At 35.4% G+C, this 18,322-nt stretch overlaps 1 protein-coding gene across 32 annotated transcripts in view; it reads left to right on the top strand.

Moving 5' to 3' along the window:
- The window catches only part of Mycbp2 (MYC binding protein 2), a 245,859-nt gene that overhangs the window by 98,424 nt on the left and 129,113 nt on the right, over positions 1-18,322 (top strand). For all 32 annotated transcript variants that reach the window (XM_076545493.1, XM_076545490.1, XM_076545488.1 and 29 more), the window contains 7 exons: positions 1,841-1,958; positions 6,044-6,248; positions 6,734-6,887; positions 9,833-10,005; positions 11,342-11,467; positions 11,551-11,678; positions 15,814-15,905. In XM_076545493.1, the coding sequence (XP_076401608.1) occupies positions 1,841-1,958; positions 6,044-6,248; positions 6,734-6,887; positions 9,833-10,005; positions 11,342-11,467; positions 11,551-11,678; positions 15,814-15,905 (996 nt within the window). The remainder of the gene's footprint in view (positions 1-1,840; positions 1,959-6,043; positions 6,249-6,733; positions 6,888-9,832; positions 10,006-11,341; positions 11,468-11,550; positions 11,679-15,813; positions 15,906-18,322) is intronic.

Genomic DNA, 18,322 nt, shown 5'->3' with positions numbered 1-18,322 from the left:
GTTCCTTCTCTCAGCACAAGGTCTGCATCAACATCACAACAAAAATACAATGGTAAAACAGGAAATGCTTCTGCCCACCAGCTGTGTGACCCTGCTATCAACTCTTATCATACCCCGCTCATTTCCTTATGCTACAGTGAGAGAGAGGTGTCTTTTCATCATTGCTAGGCAGTTCTTTAGAATTGGTGCAGCTGTGTTTTCTATCTCCTCTGACCTCTTAAGTCTGTTTCTCTATATTAATGCTTTCACACTTCCTCAGATCTTTCATCCTAAATGGAATCAGCCTGGTCTTCAACCGCCTTTTTGTTTTTAGCTGTTAGTTATTGGTTTTTTTTCTTTTACTACTGGTAGCTTGACGGGGCTGTACCTCTTCTGCAGCCGCATGTCTGCTGCAGTGCTTTGCATGCTCCTGCCTGCTTTGGGGGCTTCCTGCCTTCCTAGATTGGCATGCACATTATTGGTCCCTCTTGAATTCTCTCTCAGTAATTCTTCTCGCTCTTCTTTCCCAAGAATTCTTTCTTCTGTCCCTCTTCATACACCAAATAGCAAAACCTCTTCATTCTGCTCTGTAATAATGCACAGATCATTCTTTTTCTAAATAGAAGTGAATGTTTCCACCATCTACTCTATTGTTTCCCTTTCCCCATACTTGATCATTTCCTGAGGTTGACGATTATAAAATCAGGTTTTACATCTAATTGCTTGATTGAATTCCCATTAAAACATCACATGCCATTGAGTTTACAAGGTTACCAGATTTCTTCTGTTAAAGGTAATGGCTGGACATCTGAAAAATTAAAAATATGTTTCTTGGATAGCTGTCAGATATGTCCATCTTTTCATACTTCATTATTCCTAGTTCATGTTTTTATCATAAGTTACTCTAACTTCTGTGTTTCTAGTTGGCAGCCTTGCTCTTTTCCAAGTCATTTTTAGTTGTATTCTTTAAGTGGATAAATTTTACATAATTAAAGAAAATTCAGCTCTCAAACATAAAGTTTTCTTACTGTATGTGTTTTTCTTCTGTAATGATTATTTGTCCAATTACAGATGACAGTTACTAAAAATGATCAATAACATAGTTTATAAAAGTAGATGAGGATACTAGGATATCATTTTCCTAACACATCATTTATAATTGTTTACTATGTGCAAGGCATAGATCCAGACAGTTCTTGATTATTTCCTAGAGTCACATGGGATAGACACAGTTTGTTACTATTCTGTATTATAGAAGAAAAAACGGTTTCTTATTATTCTCTGTATTGTAGAAGAAAGAACAGAAACAATGAATGACTTGGTCCATGTCCTGGTCTCTTGCCATGAGTGGGGGAGGACAATCCTGGGCTGTCTAGCTCTAGATCCTGAGCTTGTAGCTACATACTGACTTCTCAGTGTGCATGTTCTCACTGTTTACTGCATTAACATCAAGATTATATCATCTTGCTAAAAATTAGAAGAGAAGATTATTAAATTAATTATCTCCTCTATTCCTCTATTGAATTCCTGTTGCAGAACCACATGCTTAGGTCCTTAAGGCAGTGCACAGGCATAGCAGATTTCTCCTGTTAAAAGTCAGCACCAGTGTTTCTGAAAAGTGGAAATTATGTGTTCATGGTTAGGGTAGCAAATTTCAAGAATCTTTTTGTTGAACTCCTTGCAGTCATTGTCTGTTTCCCTAGTGTCTGACGTGGAGGCTGGTGTATAACACCTAAACAGATAACTGGAGACTGGTCCTAGTAGTGCCTTGACTATTTCAGTTCCTTATTTACTGTTCACTCACTGTTTTCTATTTCAGTTGGATCTTGTAAGAAATTGACTTTTTTTTGTTTTAACCTAGGGGATGCCCCACTCTTGTTCAAGCCTTGCCAGGCCCTAGCACCCAAGTCACTGCCGGCAGCAACCACACGGCAGTCCTTTTACTGGATGGACAGGTCTTCACATTTGGAAGTTTCTCTGTAAGGAGTTTTCTAACATTCATAATATTGTATTGTACAGTTGCCTTGGAATTTGCGACATTAGCTATTTTTTCTGGTTCCAGTAAAATTCTTGTGTTAAGATAATTGCATATGCATTTTTATTGCCTACCCAACATGCACAGGACCTGAGTGACAGACTTTAAAATAATTTTCATCTCTAGTTCAGCATTAGAATTTATTGCTTTTAGCAACTGTGTTAGAATTGGACATGTTTATTGCAAATCAAAAGCTTTTAAACAATCAGTGGAACTGATTCTGCTATTTGAAAAGATATTTCTCATCTAATTGGCAACAAAATAATTTTCCTTAATATGAGTAACTACTTCTATATTAGAATTTTTTGAAAGCTGAGATTTTAAATTAGTTTGTTTGAAATTATACTTTCTTATGGCTTACTTTTCTTAGTCCTCTCTCTTTTTGTTTGTCTGTTTCCCTCTTTGCCTCTGCTAAAACTTGAAAAAATTGAAAATGCTGTGAGAGTTTTACATAGTTTGATGTAGTAGATATCAAGGAAAACCTTCCTATGACTATTAATAAGTTTGTACTGAGTGATGTGGGTGACCGTTCTGAACTCAACAATTTATGTCTTTGTAAGTGTATATGGAGTATGTTTGCTTGCATGCGTGTGGGTGCATGTACATGTGAGGTGTGCATGCTAGGACACGTGAAGGGTAGAGGACAACCTCAAATAGTGTTCCTCAGGAGCTGTCCATGTTTTTTGAGAAATAATTGAAATGTAAAAGGTTTACAGCCTATTGCAGCAGGGCAGGGTCATCAGAGGTTTGGTGCTGTGAACTGTCAAGTCCTGACACATTCACCACTTTGCTATTAAGGGTCTGGTTTTGTCTGGTAGAGGTGGCAAGTGGTCATCTAGTGTTGGCATTCACCTTGCTTTTTGCTTTCGTTCATCTTCCTCATCTTTTTCCTCCTTTTTTTTCTTCTTTTTTTGAGATAGGATGTTACAGTAATGCCCTTACTAGCCTAGAGCTCTCTATGTAGACCAAGCTGGCTACCAGCTCACAGAGATCAGTCTGCCTCTGCCTCCACCTCTGCCTCCTGAGTGCCAAGAGTAGGCACACACACATGCCACTGTGCCCAGCTTTGATTTGTACTTTTTACTCAGTGTGTGATCTCAGCTCATGGAATGGTACTACTGCAGATAGGATGGGTCCTCACATCTCAGTTGTCCAGTACAGAAACTTTGTTCACAGATATTCCCAGAGGTTTGTCTTCTAACTGATTCTAGATTCTGTCAAGTTGATAATATTAACTATCTCACTCTCTATCAGTTCATACAGGTCTTACCTGTCTGTCCTTTTTTATAGCCTCTGTAGTAATTTAAAAAACATATCTTTGGCAGATATTTTAATTTTCTCAGGACATTTATTTTGTATTCTGGCCATGGTTTCTTGTTGCTTTAATGGTACTTGTAGGCAATAAGACATAAAAATATGTAACTTTCTATTATTATGAACATATTTTGTCACATACATGCTTACATAGTTATATTTTCATATATATCCTTTTTTGGTGTTATTGAGATAAGTCCTTGGAATCTCAATCCTTATGCCTCAACCTCCTGAATCGTATGGTTACAGGCCTGCTCTACTGCACCTGGCCACAGTTTTGTTTTATTTTCTTACAGAAGCCAAATGGGAGAAGCACACATTACCCTTCCTCATCTGTCTTTTATGTAGTCACCTTTGATAATCAAATATAAAACTTTTTGTTTTACTCTTTGGCATCTGTACCATCTACTTTTCTTTATGAAAATAATTTTTTGAGATTATAATCACACCACATCTCCCTTCCCTTTTCTCCCTCCAAATTTTTAAAATGGGCAATGAAATGAGAAGCTAAGCAAGCACTTGGGAATATGTACAGACAAGTGAGTGGTGTGGAGTAAAGCTCAAGTTTATCATATTTGCTTGACCTCTGTGGATTTGGAGCTGCTTGTGACCTAGGAGTTTGCATGTCTCCGTCTGTGCCATGTCTGCTGACACAGTGTCGAATTCCTCAAAGACATCTGTCATACATTGTACTCTTACTCTACAGTGTGTTTGTACTATAGTTTTTCAGTTTCTTATGCCTGTACATTTGAGTACTTTACATCTTAATTACATAATAATATATTAGACGTGTGTCTTTTAGATTAATTCTAAGAAATGAGAATTCTGGGTCAAAAGTTAATGCCTTGGTAGGTTTGTGGGTGCTCATAGGCTATTTTTCATAAGCTGTGTCTGAGAGTGGTTCTTTCTCCAGAGCTTTGGCAACAGAATGTGCTGTTGTACCTTTTAATTGGCACTGATCTGATAGCTGAGAAAGGGTCTGCTCACGTTCAAGCCCCTACCTGTGGCAGGTACTATGAACTGTCAAGTCCTGACTATTTACCAGTTTGCTATTAAGGGTCTGGTTTTGTCTGTTGGAGGAAATCGTCATTTTTCTAAGTCCTCTCTATTCATTTCTCTTTTTGCCTCCTCTTTTGTGCCTTCTATAACCTTAGGCTTACTAGACAGATGGGAGAGAACTCTGGGTATTTGCTTTCTTTCTCTGGTTACAGGTCATGGTTTCTACAGAATTCTAACATGGTGAAAGGTTTAAGTTATATATTCATTTGATTGCTATGTATGCTGGTTTTATGGCTTCTGAGGGGGAAATGTGCAATCAGTTATGGCTTTTTAGACCAAGAATTTCTAGCTGCAGACTTGACTTAAAGTGGCTGATTTTTCACCATATTGAGTCCCTATGGAGTTCTTTAGGCATCTAAATTTCTGTTTTCTTCACATTTATTGGGTAGTGGTAAGAGAATTCATGCTTATTTTAATAGTGTGCATGACTTCCTTTTCTTCACAGAGCAGAATATACTTGCATATTGTGTGCTTTTTCCATTGCTCACCTTTTAATGCTCTTTTTTTCTTTGTCAAAAAAATAGACATTTGAACAAGGATAAACATGAGCTGTTTGGTTACTTCTTTTACTGTGTAACTTCTTCTTGTCCTTCCCTAGGTTCTTTTCCTAGGGATGGAGGTTTTTAGTTGCTTCTGTAGTCAGTGTGTGTGTTGTTTTCTGTGCTGTGATGTTGAAGGAGTAGAAACTTTCAGAGGAACCTGATAATTGAGTGAGTGTTTGCAATAGTCTGTGTTCCCTCATTCCTACGGTGTTGGCTTTCTTTCCATGGTTTGTTGCTTATTCTCATTGGTAAGGTCATTCACTATTTCTGGGGCCATGAGGTAGCATTTCTTCTCTTCAGGGGTTTCTGAAAGGAGAGTTATATGAGAGAGATGACTCCTGAACCAGATGGATTAATATCACCTAGTCCAGTGTCAGTGTTTTTTTTTTTTTTTTTTTTCAGGTACTAACTTAATAGTGAGAAACTCCCTACTTTTGAAATACATCTCTTTAGCTAACCAACTACCTATAGGCAGCTATACTTTTAAGTGAGTTAACTTGTTTTAAATACACACCTTATTGTATATTCCTACTGTTAATATCTAAAAACATAATTGAAATGACTAAAACTTGACATAAGAACTTCATTAAGCAGTTTTCTAAGTTTAGTCTCATTTCCTTTTTTAAGCTTTTGTCTTATAATAAAATATCCTCTTAATGTGTGAGCTTGAGTGACTTTCTTTTATACTGTTACTTTAAAATGTCAAAGTGATTGTTTTTATTTTTTTATTAAATTTTTTCACTTATTTTACATAAAGTGATTGTTTTAAATGAATCATTTGTAACAGTATTTTCAGGCATTGTATATATAAGATACCTTTCATTTAAATGTAGGTGAATACAGAGTATTTTGGGAACATTGCTTATATGAAAAAATTTCAACTTAGTACAAACATATACATTATGCATTATTAAAAGATTATCTAGGAATAATAAAATCCTCTATTCCTTTGAATATGTTAGGTCCAAATTCCACATTTATTTATAAAGAAAAATTAAAAATATATAAAACTAAGATTTCATAAAGCTACTTTTATAGATAGTTATCTTAACTTTAAAGAACCTGTATACTATTTATCCAGCAATATGAATAATATGGTTTATTTAATTTTTAGAAAGGACAGCTGGGACGACCCATTTTGGATGTACCCTATTGGAATGCAAAGCCAGCTCCCATGCCTAACATTGGATCAAAATATGGACGGAAGGCCACTTGGATAGGTGCAAGTGGGGACCAGACTTTCCTAAGAATTGATGAAGCACTTATAAATTCTCATGTACTTGCAACATCAGAAATTTTTGCTAGCAAACACATAATAGGTAAGTAGTTTGTTTTTATAATGAGAATTATGTGTACCTTTTTATATTTCTGTGTGATAGAAAAATGAGATAATTGGGAAATTTAAAAACCAGCATATTCATAGACTAGGCAATGGCAGAAATATGAGCTATGTTGTAAAGGGATCAGACTTATACTATTATGAGTGATTTTCTACATTGATTCTTTTTAAGTAATTATTGAAATTAATTTTTATGGGATGATCACACTTAAACTTGTGTCCATGACACAACAAATAATGACACAGTAGAGGTTTAGAGTATAATACTTATGTGCATTCATTGTAGATTGGATAGTCAGAGGTATTGTCTTAATTCTGCCATTTAAAAAAAGATTCTACTTAAACTATTTATGTATATAAAAGCTTCTGCATGTCAAAATGTTGATAATATTAGTTTCCTTGTGGGCTTGAGGGAATATATAAAGGTAATACAAAGTAAAATATATTTAAATGTATTTGCATAAGGCTTGGTACCTGCTTCTATATCAGAACCTCCACCATTTAAATGTCTTCTGATCAATAAAGTGGATGGAAGTTGTAAAACTTTTAATGACTCTGAACAAGAAGATCTGCAAGGATTTGGTGTGTGTCTTGATCCTGTGTATGATGTACTTTGGAGGTAAGCATATGACTTTAAAAAATAGCACAGAATTGGTTTCTGAATTTGTTCGCTAAATTAGAAATAAGCCGTTAACAGTTCTGGGAGTAAAAAATTGTTTGAACTAGTTTACTTTTTCTCAAATGTGAACAGAGCTCTGCTTTGTAACATAACTAGTTGGACCTACTCCTTTTCATATTTGGTGGTAGCAGTGAATTAGTTAGATAATCCCAAGTACTTTGTGCTAGTTTCTTTATCATTTTTCATTGTTCCAAAATAGATTTAAGAGACAAAAGACAGGCCGGGCACACACTATTAATCCCAGCACTCGGGAGGCAGAGGCAGGCTGATTTCTGAGTTCAAGGCCAGCCTGGTCTACAAAGCAAGTTCCAGGAAAGGCACAAAGCTACACAGAGAAACCCCCTATCTCGAAAAAATAGAGAGAGAGACTAAAGACAATCCTGTTTTATTTTGTGAAGCTGAGAGGTGTTTCCCTTTAAGTCGGGTTCAGAATTTCTTTCCATTATCTGGACCCTTAATTCTCTGTCCCTTGGGATTTCCTACATAGTTGTTGGTTCTGCAGCTATTGCAGGCATTGCAGATTCATTAGCTAATTTTAGCTTTGCTTCTGCTTCATGTCTGCTTCCTTTCACATTCCTTAGGAGCTGACTTCTCATGAATAATCAGAAACTTATCCTTTATAAAAATCTGGTAAAAATTAAAAGCAATTTTGTTGTTCCATTCAGAAATTTACCTAAACAGTGTATGAACTTGTGTGTGTGTTTTAAAAGAAAAGTGAAAACACATGTATGAGAAACTGTGCTCATGCTTCAGATTTTTCTTCTATTCTAATCCAAAGTATTATACTTTATTTACATTATTTGACATTAACTACTTACATATATAAGAGTATAATTATTAAAAAAAAACTAAATTTTCTCTCATCAACAATTAATTTTTTATTTATTAAAAAAAACTACTTGGTTACAAAATTCTTTAGTTAGGACATACCAAATATGCTTAACTACTTACTGGTTAGCAAGCATTTTAGATTTTTTTTTTTTTTAAGTTATGTTACCTAGGATGTATCACAGAACCATGGGAACGTAGAGTTACATACACATAAAGAAAATAAATCCTTGTAACATGACTTTTATGAAAAGGAATTTAGAGCTGGAGAAAAGATTCAGAGATCAAGAGCTCCTCTTGTTCTTTCGGAGGACCTGAGTTCAGTTTCCAACATTCACATAGGACTCAGATTATAACAACCTAAATTCTAGCCCCAGGAATCGGATACCCTCTTCTGGCCTCTGTAGGCACAGCATTCATGTGCACATATCCACACACAAGCACACACATACACTAATTAAAAAAAAGTTTGTATGGATAAAAGAACAAGTAGGATTGCTGGGCTGGCAGGGTAGCTCAGCAGGTTGAGCCATGTGCTGTCGTACCTGACAGCACAAGTTCTAGCCTACATTTATTCCAAGGGACCTACCCACCCACCTGGTAGAAGGAGGAAACTGACTCAGAGTTATGTTCTGATCTCCACGTTTCACCATGTCCACACACACATATAAACACGTGATAAATACATTCATTAGAATTTTTTAAAGAAATAGATTCATAGACTGTGAAATTTCCTTTTAATATTCCCACTTACAGTGTATGGGTACCCATATTTCCCTGTATGTGGAAGTTTTTCTCTCACATGCTTGTCCCCAAATACCCAGCAGCCACTTCTTAAATAATTGACTCAGAGGCTTAATATTATTTCCAAATGCTCAGCCAGTAGCTCAGGCTATTACTAACTAGCTCTTAAACTTAACGCATTATTCTTATCTATGTTTAGCCATGTGGCTTGGTAACATTTCTCAGTACGACATTCTCATCTATCTTACTTCCTCTGCATCTGACTGGTGACTCCTGACTCTGCCCGTCCTCTTCCTAGAAGTCTCCTAATCTGGTCACCTTGCCTATACTTCCTGCCTGGCTATTGGCCAATGAGCATTTTATTAAACCATTTTGATGGACAAATCCTTACAGTGTACACGAGCATTATTCCACATCTTTTCCCTGTATTATCAGCATCAGTAAACAGAATTATTACTCTTGTGTACTTTTGATATTTTAATTGCATTGTTAATAGATATTTATTATTAACTATATAATACATGGGAGGGTTGGGATGGGTTTATTTGTTTTTATGGAGGGTTTTGTTTTTGTTTTTTCTTTGTTTATTTTGGTTGAGACAGAGTCTCACTATATAGAATAGCTTAGACCACAATGTGTAGCTGGAGTTAGCCACCAGTTTGCAGTTTCCTGCCTTACCTTCTGAGTGGTAGGATTATAAACCTGCACCACACTTATTCTTAGGGAAGTCATTTTGTTTGTAGAAATAGACAGTATATAATGTCAAATAACTGCATACACATAATGGAACTGTGACTTGACTTCCTTATAGTTTTTTATTGGTGGTGTACTGCTGTTTGTGAAAACCTTAACATTGACTTCCATTTTATTTGTGTTCCTAGAGTAGCATTCCATGTCATTTCCCCATTTTTTGCTATTGGATTGATTTCCTCTTACTGTTTTATAGGAGTTCTTACACATTATGACCATTATAGTTTTGTTGCATATGTATTTTTCACATTTTCTATCAAATTTCCCTGGTCTTCAATTTGTTAGTGGAGATTTTTGTATATGAAAGTTTTATTTTTTGTATGCATCAAATTTAAGTATATAATTATGCAATATTTATAATGTTTTATAATCTGTATTATTTTCAGATTTTTTTTGTAGTGGTATGAATTAGTTATATATTTAGCTTAGGTATAGAAAACAATGAGATATGCATTTTCCTGTGTATGTTAATTGTATTATTTATTTTATAGTCTATTATAATTTAGAAAAATTTCAAAGTTAACTATGTGTTGAGGTAGTATAATTATTATCTTTCTTGATAGGTTTCGACCAAGTAGCCGAGAGCTCTGGTGTTACAATGCAGTGGTTGCTGATGCCAGACTTCCCTCTGCAACAGACATGCAGTCCAGATGTAGTATTCTAAGTCCTGAACTTGCTCTACCAACAGGATCAAGGGCTCTTACCACCCGATCTCATGCAGCCTTGCACATTCTGGGTAGGGTTGCCTTCTGATGTACAGCTGAATGGCATTCATGTATGCTGTGCTAATGGTCAGGTTTTTTCTTAAATAGTTAAATTTGTATATTATTCCACCATGTCTGTTAAATAATAATGGATTCTAGTCATGAAATAAATTTAATTACCTCAGAAGTTTGTCTTCCATGAAATGATACTGAAGATCTCAGCCATTATCATGAAATATCAATGGATGCTTAAGTGTAAAGCATCCCTGGATATAATTTTCTTAATAGAAAGATAATGACGTGGTTCTGCTTAACTTGAACATATAAACTTTTAGAGATATAGACCAAATATGTTCCTATAGTGTTTAATTTATGTATATCCTTATTTTACTAACTACTTTGAGATACAGAACTTTTGCAATAAATATTTGCTAGATTTTTATGGGTTTTTTGTTCTTAAATCAGTCCACATACCTGTATTTTGTGTTGCTTTTAGAAAATGATTGTTCAGAAAGACTCATTTAGGAGCTGGGGAGACAACTCAGTGGGTAAAGTTTGCCTTCCAAGTGTCAGGACCAAAGTTGAGATTTCCAGAATCTGTGTAAATGCTGGGAGGGCTTGGTGAGCCTCCTATAATTCCAGTGTTCAGGAGACAGACAGAGAGCCTGGAGCAAGCCTCTACCTAAAATGTCCATGTTGGTGGGTTGTGAGTTTAGTTGAGAGACCTTGCTTCAAGAAATACAGTAGAGGACAACCCAGGAAGACTCCTGATGTGATGTTAGCCTTAGGCCTCAACATATGTACACACACATGCATATTTACCTTTACATACATAAACACTTCCACATATGTGACCACATGTACATGCATCCCACACACACATGCAGATTACACAAAAGGAAATGCTTATGCTTACATAGCATTTACAACTAAGCATAATTAGTAGATTATGAATGTATTTTCTCATTTTTTCCTAAGATTTTATTTTAACCATTGTAACTATCCAAAACAAACATTAAAGTTATTTCAGACTAATATGTCTAACATTAAAGCACTATGAAAATCAAATTGATTTAAGAAGTTCTGTAAAAGAAACTTGTAAGGACGAAAGTAAAGTGGTTTGACTTTTCAGAATTTTCGTTTTGTGAAAAATGTCTTAATAATTTGTGTTTTAAGTATAATAATTCTTTATGCAGAAGAGAATTGATTGTATGTATTCTTTCATGAAGTACGTAATGTTGAGAATAGATTGTATTTATTGAGCATATTCATAACTTATTTTCATTTGCCCTATATAGTGTTAAATAGCATCAACACTACAGGAAGTTGTTGTTCAAGGGTTTGAAGTTGACTTGTTCATTGTTTTAGGCTGTCTTGATACTTTGGCTGCTATGCAGGACTTAAAGATGGGCATTGCAAGTACAGAGGAGGAGACTCAAGCAGTCATGAAAGTCTATTCCAAGGAAGATTACAGTGTGGTAAACAGGTTTGAAAGTATGTATACTTAGACTTAGGAAATGCTGTCTAATCATAGAAATATATGCATATTTAAAACCATTATTCCTTACATCTTTCAGGTCATGGAGGGGGCTGGGGTTACTCTGCTCATTCAGTTGAAGCCATACGCTTTAGTGCTGACACTGACATTTTACTTGGTGGTCTTGGTCTCTTTGGAGGGAGAGGAGAATATACTGCTAAAATAAAGGTAAAGTTCATGATAATGTAATTGTTTCATCCAAAGATACTTCTTTTGGCTTAGTCTGTTGTCTTAGTGAATGTTTACTTTTTACTTTTTACCTTGGTTTGTTGTTAATGGCTCCGTTAGAGAAAGGAAAGATTGCTAAACTCTTACTCAAAGCTATGAGATTGCTGACTGGGTAAAAAAACCTAATTCATTCAAAGGGAGACAATGAGTTTTCAGTAATTTAAAGTCGAAAATGCCTCGTAGCCAGTCTCACTGCTTTGTGCTGAACTTCCAAGTGGTTAATTAGATGCACCCTTTAATGTGGTTGCCACCCTCGAGTGTTGTTGGTTGATTTTGTTCTTTTTTGGGTGCCCACCACCCAGCTCCCAAATAAATCACACAGAGGCTTAGTCTTAATTATGAATGTCCAGCCTTAGCTTGGCTTAGTTTCTAGCCAGCTTTCCTTAACTTATCCCATCTACCTTTTGCCTCTGGGCTTCTTTTGTTCTCTTACTTCTGTAAATCTTACTCTTACTTCGTGGCTTGGAGTGTAGCTGGGTGACTGGCCCCTCGAGTCCTCTTCCTTCTCTGGCTCCTTCTAGATCCTTTCTTTTTTCCTAGATTTCTTTTTCTATTTATTCTCTTGGCTTGCTAGCCCCACCTGTCCTTTCTCCTGCCTTGCTATTGGCCATTCAGCTCTTTATTAGACCATCATGTGTTTTAGACAGGCACAGTAACACATAGCTTCACAGTTGAACAGGACAACATAAGCAAATGTAACACACCTTAAAATAATACTCTACATTTCCCCCTATTTGTCAAAATGAAAATAAAGGTTTTGACTTTAACATAGTATAGCTAGCTACATACAACAAAAAACAGTTTTCAAGTAAGAATTAATTTACAATGCTCAGTCCATTTGTAGTTAGCATATTCAAAGAAAATAATGCATTATCCTATCTTAGTGAATCCCAAGTTTTATACATAACTTATTTTCTGTCATAACTAAGGAAAACTACAACTATAACTATTTAGTCTTTAACTCTATCAAAGACCCAGAAGGATGTAATGTTATCCAACAACAGAGACATTTGGGTGCCTGGACAGTCACCTAAAGTTTCTCTGCAGTGTTGGGGCATCCATCTTCGGCCTACAGGCCTAGAGAATCTGGCAGACTCTTCTATAAAGCAGGAATTTTGGACTGTCCTGCCTTGTTGTGGCAATGTTCATCAGTTGCTTTCCTCTGTGTCCTGCAGAATATCTGGCAGACTGTTCTGTGAAGTGGGAATTTTGAAGGGTTATCCTATCTTGTTTTTGAAAGTTCAACCGTCTTTTTCCTGACTGTCCTGCTTTGTTTGGCAAAGTTCAGCAGTCACTTTCCTCTGTGTCCTGCAGAATATCTGACAGATTTCGCAGTAATACCCCCCAAATCAAGCAAGTATATCAAAGCTCTTGATAACTTTTGAAAACAGTCTACAAAAACCTCAACCAGAACTGAAAACTTGTAAAAATGTTTACTTTTTTCCAGTATTGATGACAATATATTAGAAACACCATAAGAATGAATTTAGTAAAAATTAAAGTTCCTATAGTAATATATATTATAGGAACAGAATAATGCTTAGAATACCTAGCACACATCTATGTTTACACTAAAAATTCACTAGTTTCAGTCTTGCAGGTGTATTTCAGTGTACATCCTTCAAAATGGTTTAGACTGGCTTGATTCCATAAGACAGAAAAACAATTCAGTGAGTTGTGTAGTTCCTGAAGATAAGACTCAACAAGTTCATCAGTATGATATATATATGTGTGTATATATATATATATATATATATATATATATATACGTAATATATGATTTTTATGTATATTTGATAATACCCAGCAAGCTCTTCAAGAAGATATAAATTTTCCCTTTTGGTTCTAGAGGTTTTTGAGGGGTAGAATTTTACACATCATAGTGACTGTCTTCCTATGCTAAAAGAAGAAGGACTTTAAAGCACTGCTTCTCAATCTTCCTAATGCTGACACGCCTTAATACAGTTCTTCATATTGTGGTGACCTCCCAACCATAAATTATTTTATTGATACTTCATAACTGAAATTTCACTACTGTTATGAATTGTAATATAAATATCTGATATGCAAGATACCTGATATAGGACCCATAAATGGGTCATGACCCACAGATTGAGAACCAATGCCTTAAAGGGCCCAAACAGTATCACTGGAACATCTGTCTGACTTTATGTTATACTTGCTGTTTCACTGTCCTTTGTATACTAAGGCTGCTGATTCTTCCTCAGTTATGCTAAGCAATGCAACCTCTGGATCTTTGCACTTGCTCTTCTCTTTAGCTTCAACTCTTATCAAGACCTGCATATTTCACTTCCTCATCACCTTTGACCTTTACTCCCTGCTGAGTTATTTAAAATTATAAATCCTATTCCCTGCCACAAACTTATACCAATAGCTGTTTGTTGTTGTTTGTTTTGTTTTGTTTTTTTCTGGTCTGTATTTTTTACCCTTGGGTCCAGTTCCTAGAACTGTGACTGGCACATTGATGAGTTTAAAAGTATTCATTGAGTATCAGCGAAGAGGCAGATTGTAGTCAGATCATTATATTATGCTATAAAGAGAGACCACTGAAAATTTTACACTGAAGTATTCCAATCATATAGTCTTTTTAAAGAAATTACTAAGTGCCATAGACTTGCCTAGCATGTAAGGACCAGAGTTCAATCACTACTGATTAAAAAAAAAAAAAAAAAAAAAAAGACAAGCTAGTAAATATAAGCTGGATTAGAGTGGGGGTGGGAGGACTTGAGGGTGGGTAGGAGGTGTGGGGGTGGGGGGTGGAGTTAAACTGATTTTAGAATCCCTGAAAGAATAGACACAGTGGTGGCCAGGAAGTGTGGGCACAGGCTTTTTAAGATGCTCCCACTGTGCAGAGCAGGGACAGCAAGAAGAGGAAGATGAGTCATTTACTTTAGAACAAAGAATATTGGGGTCTCTGGGGCAATTCAGTTAAGTCTGAGATGGAAATAGGTTTCCAGGACCTAGGATACGGTTGAAAACCAGAGACTGTTGGCATGGTACTGTTCAATAATTTTAAATGTATTTTAATAACTTTGCTGCATTTTACTTAGTATAACTCTCCAGAAAAATGAAGGTTTTACAAATATTAGTTCATTTTTATTAGAAAAATTTTAATTAAATTATAATGACATCACTCCCCTGCCTTCCTGGTCCTCCCTCTAATCCCTCCCATGCCTCCTCCTTCTGACTCCTCTCATGTTCCCCCTCACTCCTCGTTTATAAATGTATAAATACATAGATATATAAATACAGTCTGGTGAGTCTGTTTAGTGTGGCTTGTGTGTGTCTGATTTCAGGATACTTGGTATTGGATAACCATTTAGGGGCCTTTTTTCTGGGAGAAGCTAATTCTCATATTAATCCATTTTTTAAAAGATCTCTTTTCTCATAATCTCTTTTTCCTTACCTAGACTCTTATTTTCTTTCAAGTTCTTCATCTTGTCCATGCTACTTACTGCACTAGCTTTTGCTACCTGTGTTTTTATGTTTTGATGATCCTATTAGGACTCCTCAATTCCTCTGTAGTAATATTTTATAATAATATTTTTATATCTTTTGAGCAAGGTTTTTCTCTCAGGGTTCAACAAATATTCTTTGATTCAATTTGCATAATTACTATGAGGTGAACACTGTTAATAACCTCCTCATTTTCTATGGAAGAGGACATTAGACCCCAGGTCTTCACAGCTGTTAAGTAATGAAGCAAGAGTTTGCCTCATTTAGAAAAGCTTGGTTAAAATGCTTTCTTTGAGTTTTTTTAAAATCCTTTGAAAGTTTGTATTCCTACTTTATTATATCAGGTACAAAATTTCCAGTATGGAACTAGAATTAATATCATCATAAAATATTGCAGGATTCCTATTTTAAATGCATGTATACTTATATAATTTATTTACTTACTAAATTCAATAATTAATATAGTAAGTAAATTTAAATAGTAAATAAGAATTTTTATACTATTTATAGTTCAGTTATATTGGACATGTACAAAATTGTAAACACTTAGATGTGCAGAACTGAATGATTGTGGTGAATTTGTTTTTCTTTCCTCCAGCTATTTGAGTTGGGTCCTGATGGAGGAGACCATGAAACTGATGGAGACCTTCTTGCAGAGACTGACGTGTTAGCTTATGACTGTGCTGCTAGGTAAACGTTGTGCTCATTATTCAGTATATTATTTACATACTTGAAATTAAAATTTTATTTTAATTTAACAAATGCATTTTTAGAAGGAAATTTTGGATAATCTATTGATAAGTTGGGAAATTTAACTATATAAAGTTATGCTTCACTTAGTGATAGAGATACATTCTGAGAATTTCATTGTTAAATAGTATGAATATCATAGAAAGTCTGTAGCATGAATCTTAAAAGTTCTTATTAATAAAATCAAACCTGAGCCAGGTATTGGGGTGAACTGAAAGATCAGAGAGCCAGAACAAGCCACAGCTAACCTCACCTGGCCAACTTCTCAGCTGGTCTTGTTTCCTCAGACTTGAAGCCTCTGTGTCCTCATATCCGAATGGCTCTCAGCTGAACTGTGCTGCTCAAAACCTAAAAGCTTGAATGCTTAACCAGCCAAATGCTTCTAGTTTCTGGTCTCCACGCCTTATATATCTTTCTGCCTTCTACCATCACTCCCTGAGATTAAAGGCGTGAGTCACCATGCCTGGCTGTTTCCAATGTGGCCTTGAACTAACAGAGATCCCAGATGAATTTCTGCCTCTGGAATGCTAGGATTAAAGGCATAAGTGCCACCATTTTCTAGCCTCTGTATCTAGTGGCTGTCTGTTCTCTGACCCCAGATAAATTTATTAGGGTACACAATATTTTGGGGAACACAATAACACCACAAAAGTCTTTACACAAACCTAGATCACATGGCCCTGTAAACCAGTATGCACTAGGTTTAGCCACATAGTTTAGCCACCATCCATTATATGTGATTTGTTTTTGTCTGAAATCTTGTTATGTAGTGTATGAGTGTATTAGAAAGTATAGCTATTCCTTGTAATAATGTTACATTAAAACTATTAATCTTAATTTTTATATAGCTAGATGAATAATTCAGTACTGGAAATAGGGATATATAAATATTTTACACAAATAGTTATATTAAATTCTTAGAGAAGACAAGTATACTAGTACTCTAGTGATTGAAACAATCATTCATTACTAGTAACATTTTATATATAACATACATATATAAATATAAATATATATTCATTTAGCTTTAGTAGGACATATTTCAGATCCCCCTGTACTCTGATATGACATCAGTAGTATATATGCTTGATTCATAACACTTGGGGCAGTGGCAGGGGGTGGGTATGAGCTTTGTTGAAAGCTCTTGGGAGCTGACTTGGATTGGAGTATTTATTTATAAAAGTTTATTAGTATAAAGAGACTTAGGTTTTTCAGTCCTTTCTAGAATCCTAAGAATTATTTCAACTATTATACATTAGTGTTTTGATCCAGGGAATGTTGTGATGGGAAAAACATAAACTGAGCTTTATAATGGTAAAAGTACACTATAGTTCGCAATAATAACTTTGTTTTAAAAACACTAGTCGGTGGCTAGGGAAAATGGCTGAGTCAGGATGGTACAACACTTGCCACATAAACACAGCAGATGGGAGGGATGGGGTTGGGAGTAGAAATAGGTGACCCTTAGCACTCACTAGCCAACCAGTCTAGCAAAAAATCAGTAAGCACCAGGTTTAGTGAGATACTCTGTCTCAAAAAAATAAGATAGAGGGCAACCAAGGAACTTTCAGTGCTGATATTCACAGACACACACACACATATACACACATCATCATCATCATCATCATCACACAAAAGTAACCATAAAAGGTGCATAGAGGCTTTTTTGCTAATAAAGGTACATGTTTTCAGAAATCAAGGTATCACATTGGTTTTACTTGAGGACGTAAGAGTATTTCTAAAAATAAATAATAAAATAAAATGAAAGAGTAATCTAAAGAAAAACTAGTCTATTTCTATTTATTTAGTTATTTATTTTGGTTTTATCTGTCTGTCTATCTATATATCTATCTATCTGTTTATTTTAAGACAAGGTTTCTCTATGCCTCCCTTGCTGTCCTGGAACTCATTCTGTAACCCAGGCTGGCCTCAAATTCACAAAGATTCTCCTATCTCGGCCTGCCAAGTGCTAGGATAAAGGCCTGTGCCACCACTACCTGGCCCTGATTCTTTACTTCAAGTATTAGACCAGTGGTTCTTTAGCTATAGGTTGTAACTCCTTTGGCAAACTTCTGTTTCCAAAAACATTTACATTATGATTCATGATAGTAGCAAAATTATAATTTGAAGTAGTAGTGAAAATTCTTTTATGGTTGGGGGGTCACCACATGAGGATCTGTATTAAAGGGTCACAGCATGAGAACCACTGCCTTAGACTCTGTCGTGTTGTTACTTTGTAATTTTACTATTTGTACAAATTCACTTAAAGGGGACATTTCAAAAATAGTTTTCATTAAACTTTAATATACCATTATCATTTGCTGTTTATTTTTAGCAGAGCATTATGATTCTAAGAT

Source organism: Peromyscus maniculatus, chromosome 9 (genome assembly GCF_049852395.1).
Source record: "Peromyscus maniculatus bairdii isolate BWxNUB_F1_BW_parent chromosome 9, HU_Pman_BW_mat_3.1, whole genome shotgun sequence".
NCBI classification, from domain to species: Eukaryota; Metazoa; Chordata; class Mammalia; order Rodentia; family Cricetidae; genus Peromyscus; species Peromyscus maniculatus.
The sequence above is the reverse complement of the archived record's forward strand: the minus strand, read 5'-3'. Positions and strand labels throughout refer to the sequence as shown.